This window comes from Hemibagrus wyckioides, linkage group LG16 (genome assembly GCF_019097595.1).
Source record: "Hemibagrus wyckioides isolate EC202008001 linkage group LG16, SWU_Hwy_1.0, whole genome shotgun sequence".
Lineage (NCBI taxonomy): Eukaryota > Metazoa > Chordata > Actinopteri > Siluriformes > Bagridae > Hemibagrus > Hemibagrus wyckioides.
Window position 1 is genome coordinate 11832388 of NC_080725.1, and position 14712 is coordinate 11847099.

The 14712-nt window shown below is 40.5% G+C and overlaps 1 protein-coding gene across 2 annotated transcripts in view; it reads right to left on the minus strand.

Moving 5' to 3' along the window:
- Positions 1-1257: 1257 nt before the first annotated feature.
- nipblb (NIPBL cohesin loading factor b) overlaps positions 1258-14712 on the minus strand; it is a 29939-nt gene continuing 16484 nt past the window's right edge. For both annotated transcript variants that reach the window (XM_058411662.1, XM_058411663.1), the window contains exons 12-47: positions 14421-14603; positions 14265-14336; positions 14085-14174; positions 13848-13954; positions 13593-13679; positions 13263-13494; positions 12185-12336; positions 12025-12105; positions 11835-11935; positions 11600-11732; positions 11419-11501; positions 11187-11319; positions 10442-10585; positions 10262-10348; positions 9816-10036; positions 9595-9697; positions 9314-9412; positions 8983-9129; positions 8476-8610; positions 8257-8355; positions 7588-7641; positions 7349-7460; positions 7101-7237; positions 6811-6951; positions 6145-6238; positions 5760-5914; positions 5533-5623; positions 5176-5349; positions 4903-5093; positions 4698-4805; positions 4408-4608; positions 3795-3941; positions 3339-3682; positions 3013-3187; positions 2531-2707; positions 1258-2416 (exon numbers count right to left, since the gene is read on the minus strand). In XM_058411662.1, coding sequence (XP_058267645.1) covers positions 2051-2416; positions 2531-2707; positions 3013-3187; positions 3339-3682; positions 3795-3941; positions 4408-4608; positions 4698-4805; positions 4903-5093; positions 5176-5349; positions 5533-5623; positions 5760-5914; positions 6145-6238; positions 6811-6951; positions 7101-7237; positions 7349-7460; positions 7588-7641; positions 8257-8355; positions 8476-8610; positions 8983-9129; positions 9314-9412; positions 9595-9697; positions 9816-10036; positions 10262-10348; positions 10442-10585; positions 11187-11319; positions 11419-11501; positions 11600-11732; positions 11835-11935; positions 12025-12105; positions 12185-12336; positions 13263-13494; positions 13593-13679; positions 13848-13954; positions 14085-14174; positions 14265-14336; positions 14421-14603 — 5156 coding nt within the window. In that variant the 3' untranslated portion in view covers positions 1258-2050. The remainder of the gene's footprint in view (positions 2417-2530; positions 2708-3012; positions 3188-3338; positions 3683-3794; positions 3942-4407; positions 4609-4697; positions 4806-4902; positions 5094-5175; positions 5350-5532; positions 5624-5759; positions 5915-6144; positions 6239-6810; positions 6952-7100; positions 7238-7348; positions 7461-7587; positions 7642-8256; positions 8356-8475; positions 8611-8982; positions 9130-9313; positions 9413-9594; positions 9698-9815; positions 10037-10261; positions 10349-10441; positions 10586-11186; positions 11320-11418; positions 11502-11599; positions 11733-11834; positions 11936-12024; positions 12106-12184; positions 12337-13262; positions 13495-13592; positions 13680-13847; positions 13955-14084; positions 14175-14264; positions 14337-14420; positions 14604-14712) is intronic.

The following is a 14712-nucleotide window of genomic DNA, read 5'->3' on the forward strand; positions in this document are numbered from 1 at the left end:
CTGTATTTATTCATATTTTTATCACTCACATTGTTAGTATGTTTCATATTATTTGCTATGATGATGTTCATCTGCAAAGGCAAATTTCTGAATGACAAAAAAACTACAAAAAGAAAAATCCATACCTTGATGCATGAAAGCTTTAAAATAATCAGATCTTAAACGTAGGACTCTTCAGTTGACCTTTAGATAAGAAGTTGGCGAAGTATAACTGTAACAGTTATACAGGCAGTTTCTCATATGTTGTGCAACACAACATATGAGATTGCTATTTGTCTATTTTTTTAATTGCAAAAGTTCTTCACATGACTTTTACTCTTTGCTTGCCCCAAAACCAAGGTTAGGTTCAGATCTAACAGGAAAACCAAATTCACCAGCATACATCATGTCTTGCAAAAAAATCATACATATTGTAAAGTCCAATAATTGGTTTTGTCTCAAAAAAAAAGGTCACCCAGAAATAATTTAGTGCAAATTACATTTGTAGATTAATAGATTGTGCTGGTTGTCTGATTTGCTTTCAGTGTAAAACAGGTGAAGATGGATTACAGATTCCTGGAAGATAATTAGGTTACTATTTTGTATTTCTATTAGATTTATTGAGGTTTTTTTTCCATTCAAAATGAGGTGGAATATAATCCAAGCAATTCGCTGAGCATTTTAAGGGTTAAAGCACAGACCATCGGCTCTCTGTTAGTCAGGGGATTTTAAAAGAATTTTCTCTGCCAGTCCAGTGATGTGCTAACATTTTGGAAAGATCTCTAGAGCATTTTATTTAAACCATACCATTTTTCATATCAATATTGTTTTTTTTTTTTTTTACTGTATCCATTAACAGAATCACAAAACCTGTCTCTTGTAAAAAGTCAGAAATGTTTTTTTTCTGCCCGTAAGTAAAAGTTTTTTGCACCCAAATTTTAGAAGAAGCCTCCCATACAGACAAGAGTAGGAAAAATACAACATCTGTGCTATTATCATCTGCTCTAACGAATCAGCGGTCCACCATGCAGGTGGTAAGAGGGAGAAGAACAGTTACAGGAAGAGGATCTGAAAGTAGAAAGTGTAAAAGATCCATGCCAGCATCCTGCCAGGTTGCTCTGTTTAGCTGTTGTTGGAAGCAAAACAAAATCAAACCCTTAATATAATATAATATAATTAATATAGCTTTCCTATTTATTTTTTTTTAACTATTTGATTTTGCTTCTTGTCAGGCAGCTATTCAAAAAAATAATAAAAGTCAAATGCAAACAAGACAAGTAACAAAGAGAAGTAAAAAAATTTATTGCAGTATTTGTTCCGCCAGAAGTGCTGGGGATCCCTTTTTTCTCTCTAGGGTGACCTAATACATCAAAATCTACATTTACAAAAAAAATCTCCCCCTGCATGTAGGCCACAGATACTGCATGCTCTGCTTTGAACAGAATAAATTATGTCCAGGAGACTCCATTGTACAGCATGAGTAAACAAACAAAAAGAAAAAGAAAAAGAAAAAAAAAAAAAAAGGAGTAAAACATAAAGCAGAGGAAATATTTAAAAGGTTCTTTCCCTGGACACTGAGCTAAGCTAAAGAAATCCATCCGGTGCTAGGTTTAACTCCAAGAACACTTTATTAAGAACATCAACAGACTAATTTCCAACATTCACTTTAAGTTTATTTTTTTAAACAGATTTTTTCGTCAGAGATATAAACATTTTTGTTTTTGTGTTTATTGTTTTTTTCTGTTAAACTATGATACAGTGGGAGTAAAAATCACACAACTGAGTTGCTGCACAACAGCGAAGGAGCTCCCACACGTTTTCCAAACATTTCCTTCTAGATGTGTTTGTCCTGTTTAACTTAAAATGTGTCCACAGAATGCTTTCCTGCAGGTCCTCACGACTTTTAAAACGCTTCCCCCTTCCTTCCTTTCCCTCTCCTCACTCTTTAGACAGCCAACCTCGAGCTTTTGTGAGTCCATGAGTACTCTTGCCACACTGTCCGAGTTAGAAAATGTTGGATCCCAATAAAGTTTGGCTGCTGAGAGTTCCTGGTGGAGTAACTGTAGTCTGATTAGCTGGAAGTCCCCTCCTTGGCTGCGTACAGTGAGCGTAAAGTCTGCACCATTTTGTTAGTCAGCTTGTGCGCGCTCGTCAAGGCGATTTTCTTGTAAATGATGTCTGATTCCTTGATAGTGTCCACCCAAGGCACCAGTTTGCGTCCGTCCCGTTTCTTGGCCTCTGCCCAAGTTCCAGAGTAAGAGCCAGCCATCCAGTGCACGCTGTAACCGTTGCTCGTCTTCTGGATAACTCGAGCTATCTGTGGCCGGTCCTTATACTTGGGGCAACAGATGGCGATGACATCCATGGCTTCTACCGTTTCATTCATGTGACCTGATGCATCTGCTGAATCGCCACCTCTTTTGGATTTCCGTGACGACTATAGGGAAAAAAGTTAAATGTTAATTAAAAAAAATATTGGACACACTTTCTACTTTAGAAGGATGTAATTTAAATAATCCTCCATTTTTCTGAAACTACAATAAGGACTTACTCCAGGAATTTTCTCATCTCCATCGCTGTCTTCATCGTACGAGTCGGCAGCGTTGTTTTTCGGGCTGGAGCCTCCCAGTAGAGCAGTGATGGCTTTGTTTCTGGCATGGGTGCTTGCCGACGTCTCACCTTCCTCATCTTCTTCATCAGGATCCAAGTGCTCCATCAGTACCTTAAACTGCAGAGCATGAGACGGTTAGCAAAATAAGTCGAGATGCAGTAAATTTACAGTAGAGCTGGATACACACTATATACCTTCACTTCTTATATATCACACAATATGTTAAGTAGCAGACTTTTTTGTTTTTTTAGCTCTTTTTGTTCCTGAGATGAGATGAGAAACCGACCAGACTGCTGTGTGTGTGTGTGTATGAATGTTCTCGTTTACTGGGTAATGAGGAAACACCAAATTTCTTTGGCTGCCCTGCTGGGATTATAATATCTTTTTTAAAAAAATGATTTTTGTGCACAAGGGTTACTTACGTCCAAGTATTGCCTGACGATCCTTCTCTTGACTTCATAGGTGAGCTCTGTGTTGGAGAGACTGTTGATCAGGAAGTCCAGCGTCTGTCGTGGGGTAAAATGAACGTTGGGTTTTCTGTTTACCGCTTTGTCGTACACTTTCGCTGACTCTGTAGGTGAGTATTTCTGGATTTTGCTGTGGAGAACAGAAGGATGGGTTTAAACAAAAATTTCTGAAGAAAAGGCCACTCAATGCATACTCTATTAGTAGTAAGTCAAGCATACTTGTGTGATTTAAACAAAAAAACTAACAAAAAAAAGGTGTGGGATCAGTGTGTGATAGATACCTGTCGGAGAAGCCGTAGAGGTTTTTTAAGTGCTGTTTGAGCACTAAGAGGAGCAGGATGCCCTGAGAGGCATTGGCAAACTCAAGCAAAGGCGTGGTGTTATCTGGCAGGCGGTCCATGACTTTGTCGACGTCGTCAGCCTCCAGGTCTGAGTCTGAATCAGAGTTCACTGCAGTTCGCTTGGCCTTCTTGGACCTATGGACAACCTCATCATCTTCGTTGCTGCTGCTTCCCCTGCTGCTCCCAGGATCCTCTTCCTCACATTCTTCTTCTGAGCTGTACTTCCTTTCCCGTTCCTTCTTTTTCTTCTTCTTTTCCCTCTGCCTAGAGTCCTTTAACAATGACTAAAAGATAGAAAGTGAGCATACACGAGAGGGAGGGAGAAAGAGAGAGTTACAACTTGGAGGAAAAAACATGGGGAGAAAACCACAAACACAAAAATAGACAGGCACTTGCCTCTTTGAAGGACTGCAGGAGGTTGCTGCCGGACACAGACAACGTGATGTCAATGTGATGCATGATGAAGAGAGGCTCCTCCTGGGTCTGGAATGGGAAACACGCCAGGTTGTCGGCAATGAACAGCAGCATGTTCACCTCCGTCTTCTGCGAGGGAACAGATTCAGTTTAGCAAGTTTAGTCAAAGCAGCTGGGTGGCATATTATAATCTTGAACACATTCCAATACTTGGCCAAGGTAAATTATTATACATTTGTTCTAATGAATAAATGAAAATCATATTAGACATGTAATTACATTTCAGAAAATCTAATGAAAAATAGTATTTTTCCCCCATTATTTAACATACTTCAAATGTACGCTAATAAATATAACTGCCAGCATATTCGAAGTCTACGTGTCTTTATAAATAGATATTTTATTTGCCTGACCCGTGCAGAAAACCAACAAAACAAAAATACCCTAGGCGCATTTATTTTTCCTGAACCAAATGGATTTGTTGCATTTATTATAGATATCATCCAGCTCTGTTCAGGAGATGAAAACTGGTGAAATCTCTCCATTTGTCCAGAACTGATTCTAGCTGACAAGCTAGAGTAAAGGACTAACTCACCGCACTATCATCAAACAGATTGAGCAGAGAGATGAGGAAGGCTCTCCGGTGCTGCCGATTTCCCCGCACCAAGGTGAAAAGGTGCGAGCAGAGTGCCGAGTTAGACTCATCCTGACGGAAACCCCGGATGATCGTGCCCCGGGATGCCATTATGGCCTGCTGGACTTGGTAGGACATCTTCATCCCTGCCACAGCCTTCATCTACAAAGATCAGAGGATAAGCTCTCAGTATTTTCCTTCTATACAGATGTATTCAGATATTGGAAAATGATATAATGAAGGTCACTTACGTGAACAAATCCTGTGTACTTCTTATCAATCTCCACCAGCTGCTGGTCTGCTTTGTTCCTCATTGTAGGCTCGGGATCGGTCCCCATGGCAATCAAATATGGTACACACTACGCAAAAATACCATAAGGACCATTCAGACTCAATAGAACAAATCTCTGAGGAGTATTTATTACTATAGACACTGGTTAAGTTCTGTATGCATACCTGTACAGGGTGAATGAGACCCTGGTTGAGTGTGAGAGCGATGACATTGAGGGCAAAGTGACGGACACTGGACTGCGTGTGGAAAAAGGCTTCCAGAACCTGCTTGAGGTACAGCTGCATGATGGAGCTGCTCATACCTGACGAGATGTCACCCATCTCCTTCAGGTCCTCTTGCTTAGAAAGCTTCTTCCCTGTAGGGGCACACATTAGTAATGTTTAAAACATAGCTGACAAGTGAAAAGGAGAATTCTGTGCTGTGTGACAGACACTCACACTCCCGGTCAGCTTCCTGCATTCGAGAGTCCTCTTCCTGCAAGTATGTTTGTAGATTCTTCAGCACCTGGATCTTCAGGTTTACAGACTTCTTCCTGTCAGACAGGAGGCCGTTGTACAAGGTCTTTACGTCAGGGACGAACATTAGGCCTGGGTGCTGGATGAACAGGAAACCTGAGGAACAAGAAAAGCACATTTCTTAGTAATTTATTAATAATAAAAAGGCCACTGACAGTGGCAGCTTGACAGAGCAGTGCTTTGAACTCAACCTTTCAATCAGTATCCCAAAGTCTTAACCACTAAACCTCATTACTGTCCTCATGTTACAGAAACCCAGTAAACAGAACTGATGCTTACCCAAGCCAATGATAGCCTTCGTCTGAACCTCCTCGTCCTCATTCTTTGTGAAATACAGAAGCAGCTCCAACACTTTGTCCTTTATGACAATCTGGAAACAACCAAAAATACATAATTGACTTACCTTAAAAAAAAAAAAAAAAGAAGGAGGAGGAGGAAGTGTGTGTGTGTGTGGCGGGCAGGTCAACTGAAACTCATGTGGCCAGTAAAAAGTACACATAACAGACCTTGTTATTTCCTTTGAACTCCTCTCGGTCAAAGTCAAAGTGCCTGCACAGAGCTCCTACAGTGAAGAGGGAACGCAGCAGCGCCGGCTTGTTGGACGCCAGCACCGTGCTATTCGAGTCCTCCTGGTGCTGGGACTTTAACTTGTTTAGTGCCCCTGGGAATATTAAGTACATGAAATAAATTTTTACGATCCCACAAAGTCTATAGTACCCTCCACACAGTTATCGTACACCAAGCCTAGCCATTCAAATAAGCTTGTGTCTTGACTAAATTTAAGGCCATTTCAGCATATTTACTGTACAGACAGAAATAAGGGACTGCATGTGGGTTTGGTTTTATGTTCAATGTGACAATCAGTAGCTGTCTTAAAAGTAAATCTCTTACCATAGTACCGGTTAAAACAAGCCCAGACAAACTTGTAGTTGTGAGTAACCTTGTTTACTATTGCTCCAAGACAGCTTACACAATGCTGCACAACCTGAGGAGGGGAAAAAACAAACAAATTTAGGGCACTGAAAAACAAGTGTATTGGACTGGAAACAGGAATATTTGGAAATACTTTACCCATACTGACAGAACATGAATCTATTGGCAAGAAATACATCACATTCACGCCACCATCATTTATTGCTATATGATATATTTTCCAGTCCTTGCTTTTCCGATAACAAACATACAAAACAAAAAAAAGGGTGAGAGTGGGACAGGTGGGCAGAGGATGGATAAGTCCTTTCTGAGTTTGATTCCAGAAATTACTCTGACATCTCTATTTCCTATGGAACTACACACAAATAAAAAGGCAATTTCTTGCAATTTTGAATGTTAAATATGTATATTAACCAAGACAAGAATTATTAATCACAGATAATTCGGTCTGTTCAGTCAATGATAGAAAGTATAGGAAAGAAGCCAAATTATTTCAGCTGGCTAATTTTGCTTCATTAAGTAAAGCGTTGGATTACGTTGGATTAAAAAAAAACAAAACTGCTGGAAACAAGTTAGAGTTTTGAGGGATTTTTCTGTGTACATGATTCCTAACTCTTTACTGACCGTCATTCCATATTTGATTATGAGCTTCATCAAGTCTTCCTCAATGGTGGTGAGAAAGGTCTCGCTGGGATGGTCCATCAGAGGCACCACCAACTCTAGGATCTTGGCTACATTACAGATGACCATGAAATCATTCTGGTTCTGTGAATTCAAGAAAAGCACAGGGGAAGATGTTCAGCTTGAGAGAACTTAGGGAGGAAATTTCTGTGCTGTTTTTCTAGCAAACCACTAGAGGATGCAAAAGGATTAAATGTAGGTGAAAACATAGGAGGAGAGAGTTTGTTGCTCACGTTGCACTTGGTGGTCAGGTAGGGCTGCATGGTCATAGCGTGTTTCACCATCAGCTGCGCACGGATCTTGCTGAACAGGTACAGCGTGGTGATGCAGGCCACTAAGCGATTTGAGTTCACTCCTTTACTCTCACAGTCTGCAGGGTAAGAGGTATGCAGAAACTCAACACCAAAAGTGATCGCTTATTACACAATTACAGAAAAAGCTAAATGATTCTCTTCGTGGGTGTGTGTGTATTGTGCAGTACCAGTGAGAGACTCCTCCTCGTATTTGAGGATGTGCTCCACTAGATTGTCGACAAGCTGGGCACAGGCTTTCCGGGTAGGCTTGTAGGAAGCGTCTTCCTCAGTCTTTAGCAGCTGCAATTACATAAGTAAATATATGAAACAGATGAGGGGAAAAAAAAAAAAGCAAAATGACAGTGCTGCACACAAACGGCTCCATTGTACATCATGTCCAGTGTGAATGATACAAGACGACACTCACATTCTGAAGCAGCTGTTCAAACCAGTCGTAACCAGAATCCCTGCATGCAGACACCTGTCAAGAGAAATCCCCTTATGCTTTACATGAACAGAGACACTGTGTAATAAATCCTACAGGCATTAGGGACAAGGATGAGTACTCCTGTAATAATTGTTCACCTTGACAAAGCAATAATTGCACAAAGGGACATTTTTCTAAACTATTAAAAGTTATCATATTAGCCTTGCACAAACGTAAGTCTAGAACAAAAAGTAGGATCCTTCAATAAAGTTATATTCAGTTTTATAATTGGTTTCTTTGGCAATTTTGACAAAGGCTGCACACTATTATTTTAGAATCAACTAAGAAATGCAGAAACTGACAAACCTCAGGAGAATGAACCGAAGCCCTTACAACTAGTATAACATACAAATGCTGCAGAAAATTGATTCAAATAGCATTTTATGGCAAAGACTACATTAAAGTGTCAACATGTGAGACGAGATGAGAGAATAACACTAATTAAACTGAACTAACTAAAATGTTGGCCAAAACGACAAATCATGCATGTCTTATCCCCCATAAATTTGTCCTTAAGTACTTGCTTATTTTCTCAGTCCAGAAAACAAACATCCCAAGTTAGGCAAAATAAGAGTGTTCATTGCTATCATATGGTAAATCTTAGCTTACCACATCAGTGATATTGATGATCTTCCTGGTCATGGCGTCTTTATCGTGGTTTGGAGTCGGAGTGAACCACAACTTCTGGAATGTTTCATTCACCAATTTCTGAAGAAAAAGTATTCATTAAAAAAAAAACAACCCGAAACCCACATACATTAAAATCAAAGAGAATCCATGAAGTGTAAATTATAATGCGTTACACAGGTAAGAAGGCATAATGTATACCTTAATGCCTTCTTCATCATTGACCCTTCGGATCATCTTCACACACATCTCGGTGATCTTGTTGAAGGTGGGCTGCTCCAGACAGATGTCTCGCAAGATCTTAATCACTCTTTTTCTCACACTAATGCCCGTATCCTGCAAAGACGAACCCATGCATGAATACTTGTACATGCTACATTTTCAACAGCCTGTAGGTGGCAACAGAGCACCACAAGAGGAATTTACCCAAGGTGAACTTTCATACTCTGAATGAACTTTAATCTGGGAAAAAAGCTGTGTTATCAGCACAGCTGTCTTATTGTTCAGACTGCTGTGGGACCTATTTGACATGAAAGCCTGAAAGAAAGCATGCTTCAACACAGGCTACATCTAATCCTGTTACAGTCTAAATTTACCTGACAATTTAGCATGTCTGTAATGCAGGATTGTATAAAACTATTACGAGACAGTTATAATTACATAGCAAATGAAACTCATGAGTAGTTTTAAAGCAGCTAGAGTACGCACCAGTATCCTCTCAATGAGCATATCGTAGTACTGCTCTGTCAGCTGAGGGCGACTCAGAACGAATCGGCCAAGCAGCTCAACAGCAGCCTCTCTCACACTGGTGGAGTTATCCATTAGCCGACCGTGAACTCCACGCTGCATGTCCGACTGTGTGTGAATAACACCCAAAAACGTTAGACCAATTGCCATTTTAAATTCTCCTGAAGATGATCAATCACTGTGTATGCTAGATCAACTAATGAATATTACATTTTTCATGACAAGTTTGTTATGAAGACCCAGGGGCACATTTTAAGCTTTTTCTTTGCTTTAATTGTGAAAACACACTCACCCGAGCCAGAATGCTGGGATCCACAGCTACCACCTCTGACAGACACTTCATTGCTTTCGTTCTCACAGCAATAGCACTCTCTCCCAGCACTCTCAAGATCTGAACAACACAAAACAGCAAGGGGCTTTTTGTAGCAAGACATCACCAGCACAAAGAACACTGAAAACTTTTTTTTTTTGGGGAACCAACTTAAAATTCCTTAAAAGGTTTTCCCTGTATTACACATCAGTGTTCTACTCTGTTCCTTACAAGATTTGTGAATGTAGGTGACCCTTTCTTACCTGTGTTAAATAAATATCAAAGCTCTGTGCAAACGGCCTCATAGAGGCCAAATATCGCACAACTAAACAGGCGTCTTCATAGTCCACAGTATCTGAATTCATTCTGAAGAGAAAGAAAAACATTTAGACCGGTATCAAGACAGAATACATGTTATCTAAGAGAGAACTCTGATTACATGTACATAAACAATCAAGTAAAAAATGGGATCACCCAAGCTTACTTCAATGTGCCAAACTGTGATGGAGTGGTCTTGATGATTGACCGCAAGAACTGCTTGCGCTTCTCTGCTCTCTGCATGATCTCGCCAGTGGTCTCTATGTCCTTGGCATGGTGTGCTCCTTCTGCAGAGTCTTCTTCCTTCTGGTTCTGAGACTTCATGGCCTTCTCTGTCTCTGTAGTGGTGTCCCTGAACCACTGAGCGATGTAGAACTTCCTTGCAAACTGGCAGGTCAAAAGTAAACGGTTAAATTACAATCCTTCACTTCAATTACAAATTTCACACAAGCCAGTTTTTATTTTTTTTAATGGATAGCTCCACTTACGATTGAAAGTTCCCATAATATCTTTAAGGGTACATTAAAAAACAAACAAACAAACAAACAAAAAAAAAAAAAAAAAAAAAAAAGAGATGAGAGGATTCACTCTACATTTGGACATAGCCCTCACCAAAAGAGACGGGTCGGTCTCCACGTTTTCATCCAGGTAATCCAACAGAGCTTTCTGAAGCTGCTGGGTCTCGTCGTTGCCAGACGCCTGGAGAAATCAAGAGTCAGTAATGATTAATAAGGAACATAAAGTGAACACATCAGTGTATCAGTGTATTGTGGCTCAGTATAAGCATTTTACCTCTCTGAGGATGCGATCTATAGATCTCTGGTCCATTTTGCTAGTAACAGCGTCTTTGCGCAGGCGAGCAGCGACTGTTCCTAGATAATCCAAAGAGGCCACTCTGAGTGCCATCTCAGTCTGTTTGTTACTAAACTGGTGCACCTGAGGACAAGAGACATGGTGGTGTTTTGTACCAGTCAAAAGTAAGTCAAAGCAAGGAAAGGAAAATCAGACATTTATGACAAATTTATCATACATTTATTGAGTCAAGCAAGTAAACACCGAAGTGTGATAGTGTAGCACATTGTGCAGCTATGAGATTTGGAGATTTCTTCTCAATTACAAGCAGAAGATTTTATTTTTATTTTATCTCGAGGTGTAGCACAGCATGCAGAAGAGTTACAATATACGTAGCACTGCATTGGATTTTATTTTCCACAGTCTTGTCAGTGTTTACACAGGCCTGCAAGTTCTTGATGCTGAAAAGATTGCGTCATCCATGAACACTAATTATCTGTTAAGTAAAAAACATTTTGCTGACGATATAATTAAAGCACTGAGTTGAGTCACAAGACAGAAGAAGCACATTAAGTTTAAATATTTATGCCATTGAAATTGTTTTACAAGAGTTTTAAAAGAGTTTATAATGGAATAGGGATTTTTTTCTTTTTTCAGTTGGTAAGCCTACTAGTGACCAAATCTGCTTGCCCTCGGTGTCCAGGCTAGTGATCAGTTCACCACTGCAAGGACAGAACTCACTTACCAGTAACCGGCCGAGGAGACTAAGCAGCAGTTCAGCAGCGGGCCACTCTGGTTTGTTGACTGTTGAGAGAAGGTCCTGCACAAAGTTTTCAAACAAAGGCCGATAGTCCTCTTCTCCCTGTTTGCTGCCACATCTAAAAATGAAGGCAAGGTTGAGATTTAGCAGGTCACCTGCATTAGAGGGCTGCAACAATGCCTGCCTGAGCTGTCTTAGCTCTTGTCTGAGCTCTTACTTTTTCAGAAAAACAGAGAGGAAGTTCTGTGCCGTCCTCATAGCAGTTTCATATGAGTTTGTGATGAGCACATCCTGGTCCACCTAGAAATAATCTCAGCAATTAACCTCTTTATATTTAAACTGGATAAATTACTGTGTACTTTTTTTTTGGTCTGTCGATTTAAAGAGTACCCTCTTACTTTCTTTTCATACTCGTCATCTGTGTTATCCTTCTCAGTGGGAAGATGCACCACACACTGTATGAGCTGCAGCACCAGTGCAGTCACCATCTGGATGTACATGGGTTCCCCGTCAACGTCGCTGCTGTTCAACCTGACAAACAGAGAAGACCAAATATGGGTTATAGAATATAACAAGTCATAAGAGTCATTACAGTCATAAAATGGTATTTAACCAAAGGAAAAATCAGCCAACCTAAAGTTCCTCAAGCTTCTCTTGCTGGTGGGGAGCCTGGCGAGAGAGGTGAAGATCTCCTCCAGAATCAGCTGCCTGTGTTTCTCATAGCGGGAGAAGACCTGAGGAGGGGAGACACGATTGTTAATGTTCAAAGACTCCATCTTGCAATGGCTTTAAAAAAATGAGCTTAAAGGTGATGAAAACTTACAGCAGTAACCAGCTTAATGGCACAAAGTTGAAGCTCGCTGACGTTCTCCACAAAGAATGGTGTGATCCCCATCGAAGAGACCTGTGAGAAAGGGAAGCAAGGTTAGCCTGGACTTCCTTTTAAAGGATGCACTGACAACGCAGACGAAGTGGACACTCACCTGCAGAATTGTAGTGTCAGTTAGTAGCTGGATCTCCAGCAGCTCCGAGATGTTGCTGACGATGTCACACACTTTGTTGTAGAGCATCACGATAACCCTTTGCTTGTGTGTAGAACATTTGGCCCGTTTGGCTTTTGAGCTCAACATGCCACCTAACAAAACAAAAAAGCCCAGAGAGTGTGATTAACTAATATGCCGAAGAGAGAAGAGTAATATCCATGACACGAAATGAACACAAATTAATGAGCATATAAAAAAAAGGTCATTAACCATTAGCAGCCATAAGTTCTGAATGAGGGAAATAATATGAAATAATTGCCAATGATCTGTGAGGCCCCCTGAAAACATAAATTGCCCACTAGAGGGCAATGTTGGTTTATATTCAGCAGACAAAAGTTGTTCTTGTTAAGAAGAAAAAGTTACGACTAATTATTGCCTGTAATCTTTCAAGCTTTCAAGTCACTATTGCCATTTGTTGTAATCTGTGGACCTGCAGCAAGTGCTCCCACTTTCACTTGTGTGTGCGCAGCCTATTTAAGTGCTGATATGAAATGGTAGAATTTACAATATAAGACAATATTTAGACAATCGCTATACCCTTGGTTTTAAAATGTGACTGAGAATGGCTTATCTATCATTTCCTAACAGACATGGGTGGTCCTTGGAATTCACTGTGGACTAGTATATAGATTACTTGCATTACCAAATCATTTCTGATTTGCATAAAATTGAAAAGATAAAATATTTTGTCCATGCTCTGCCCCATGTTACTGTTGTCGTTGAACATCATAGATGGGCTGTGCACATGCATTGAAAATGAACAATCACCTGTTGCTTGGTAGAATGACTGCAGGATAAGGGTTTACACTACCAGTATATTACACTAAAAAAGTAACAAGTCAGCATTTTCCTAGTGTTCGTCAGTATGGCTCAGCACATTCAAAAAAGTTCCTTTTTTAACCTCATCAGTCTACAACAGATTAACTAATTGAAATAGCTTTTTACTATACTGCTCAAGTACTGGAAGTAAAACTAAAACTCCCCTAAGCCCAGAGAAACAGCTCATCTCATCACTGACCTCCATGTGGGTCCACTCTATAGACAGGGTCATACTGAGGGTATAGTGTGTTCTGCAAATGGAACTTGGTGAACTGCAGCACCCTCTCGATCACATCCTCGATGTAGACGGCCTTCGGCATGCACGGTGAGGTCATGAGGTTCAGAGCAGTCAGGCAAGAGTCGGCCGATTTGGTCACCCGCTCCATGATGAGGTCACGCCATAACCGTTCTTCATCCTCTGCCTCATTGTCCTAAGATAGAAACAGTTCAGACTCTCTGTTATTAACCATCCACTGCAGAGCTAAAGTGTGTGCGGTGTTACAAGTGGGAGTGTGAAAACTACACTCACGTGGTTCATGAGCGTGGAGAGCTTGGAACCATCCTGTATGTTTTTCTCCAATATGCCTAGCACTTTTACTAGCTTGTCAGATGGAATCTGTAAAGGGAAAGAGATTGGGTTTATATTGACTATTTTATAGCATTTAAACATCTCACATGATCAGCATCTGTGATAAGGGGGAAATCTGTAACTTTGTGTTGCTGTTGTGGTTAATGTCCATAACAAAATAGATTCTGAGGTGTCTGAACCCCAAAAGCAGCATACCCTGCACGTGATGCCCATTGCTTTGATTTTGGCCGATTCACTGCCCAACTCTGATAGCTGGTGTTTCCCAAGGAGCAGCTCCTGAGGGATCTCGTCATCATCTGCAGCTGAGAAAGAAATATAAGATTGCTGGAAAATACTTGCTCTTGCATCACAGCACAAAGCAATAAAAAAAAAACATGCATCGGTTTTAGCATAAAACCATTTAAAATAGTGTCACCACTAAAAGATACATACTTAAAGATGTTAAATCCACATCCTCCAAGTTTTCTAAAATGTTGTCCACACTTGCCAAGAACCTCTTGAATGTTGAAGAGTCCATCATTTCTGTTTGGGGGAAGAAAAAAATTCATATTAACAGTGGAATCAGTATCAAGACTGAAACAGCATCCTGACTGACTTAAAAACCCCAAATACCTTCTGGGGTCAGCTTCGGCTCATAGGCTTTCCTCTTTTTTTGCTTCTCCTTCATCTTCATCTTTTTGAATACTGATAAGAAAAAGAGATATATTATATGATGTTACACAAACCATTAGAACACAGAAAAAACGTGTGTATGTTTTAGAAACTTACCGTCACTCATGCTTGGAGGAGGAGTCTCATTGCCGGAGTCGTCCGGACTGTGGTCTCGGTATCGGCTCCCTGAACCTCTGCGGCCCTCGCTGTAGCCTCCGCTACGCCTGCGCTCTCCAGAAACCTTTTTGTCCTCGTACTCCCATGCCCGATCCCGCTCTTTCTTCGATCGCTTTGGGGCCGCTATGAGTGAAAGAATTAACCGCCAAATCTCAATACTGAAATCAGGAAAACCAAATCCTTTCTTTCTTCATTCATGAAATAAAACCAGTGCTGACCCTACATGGTTGGT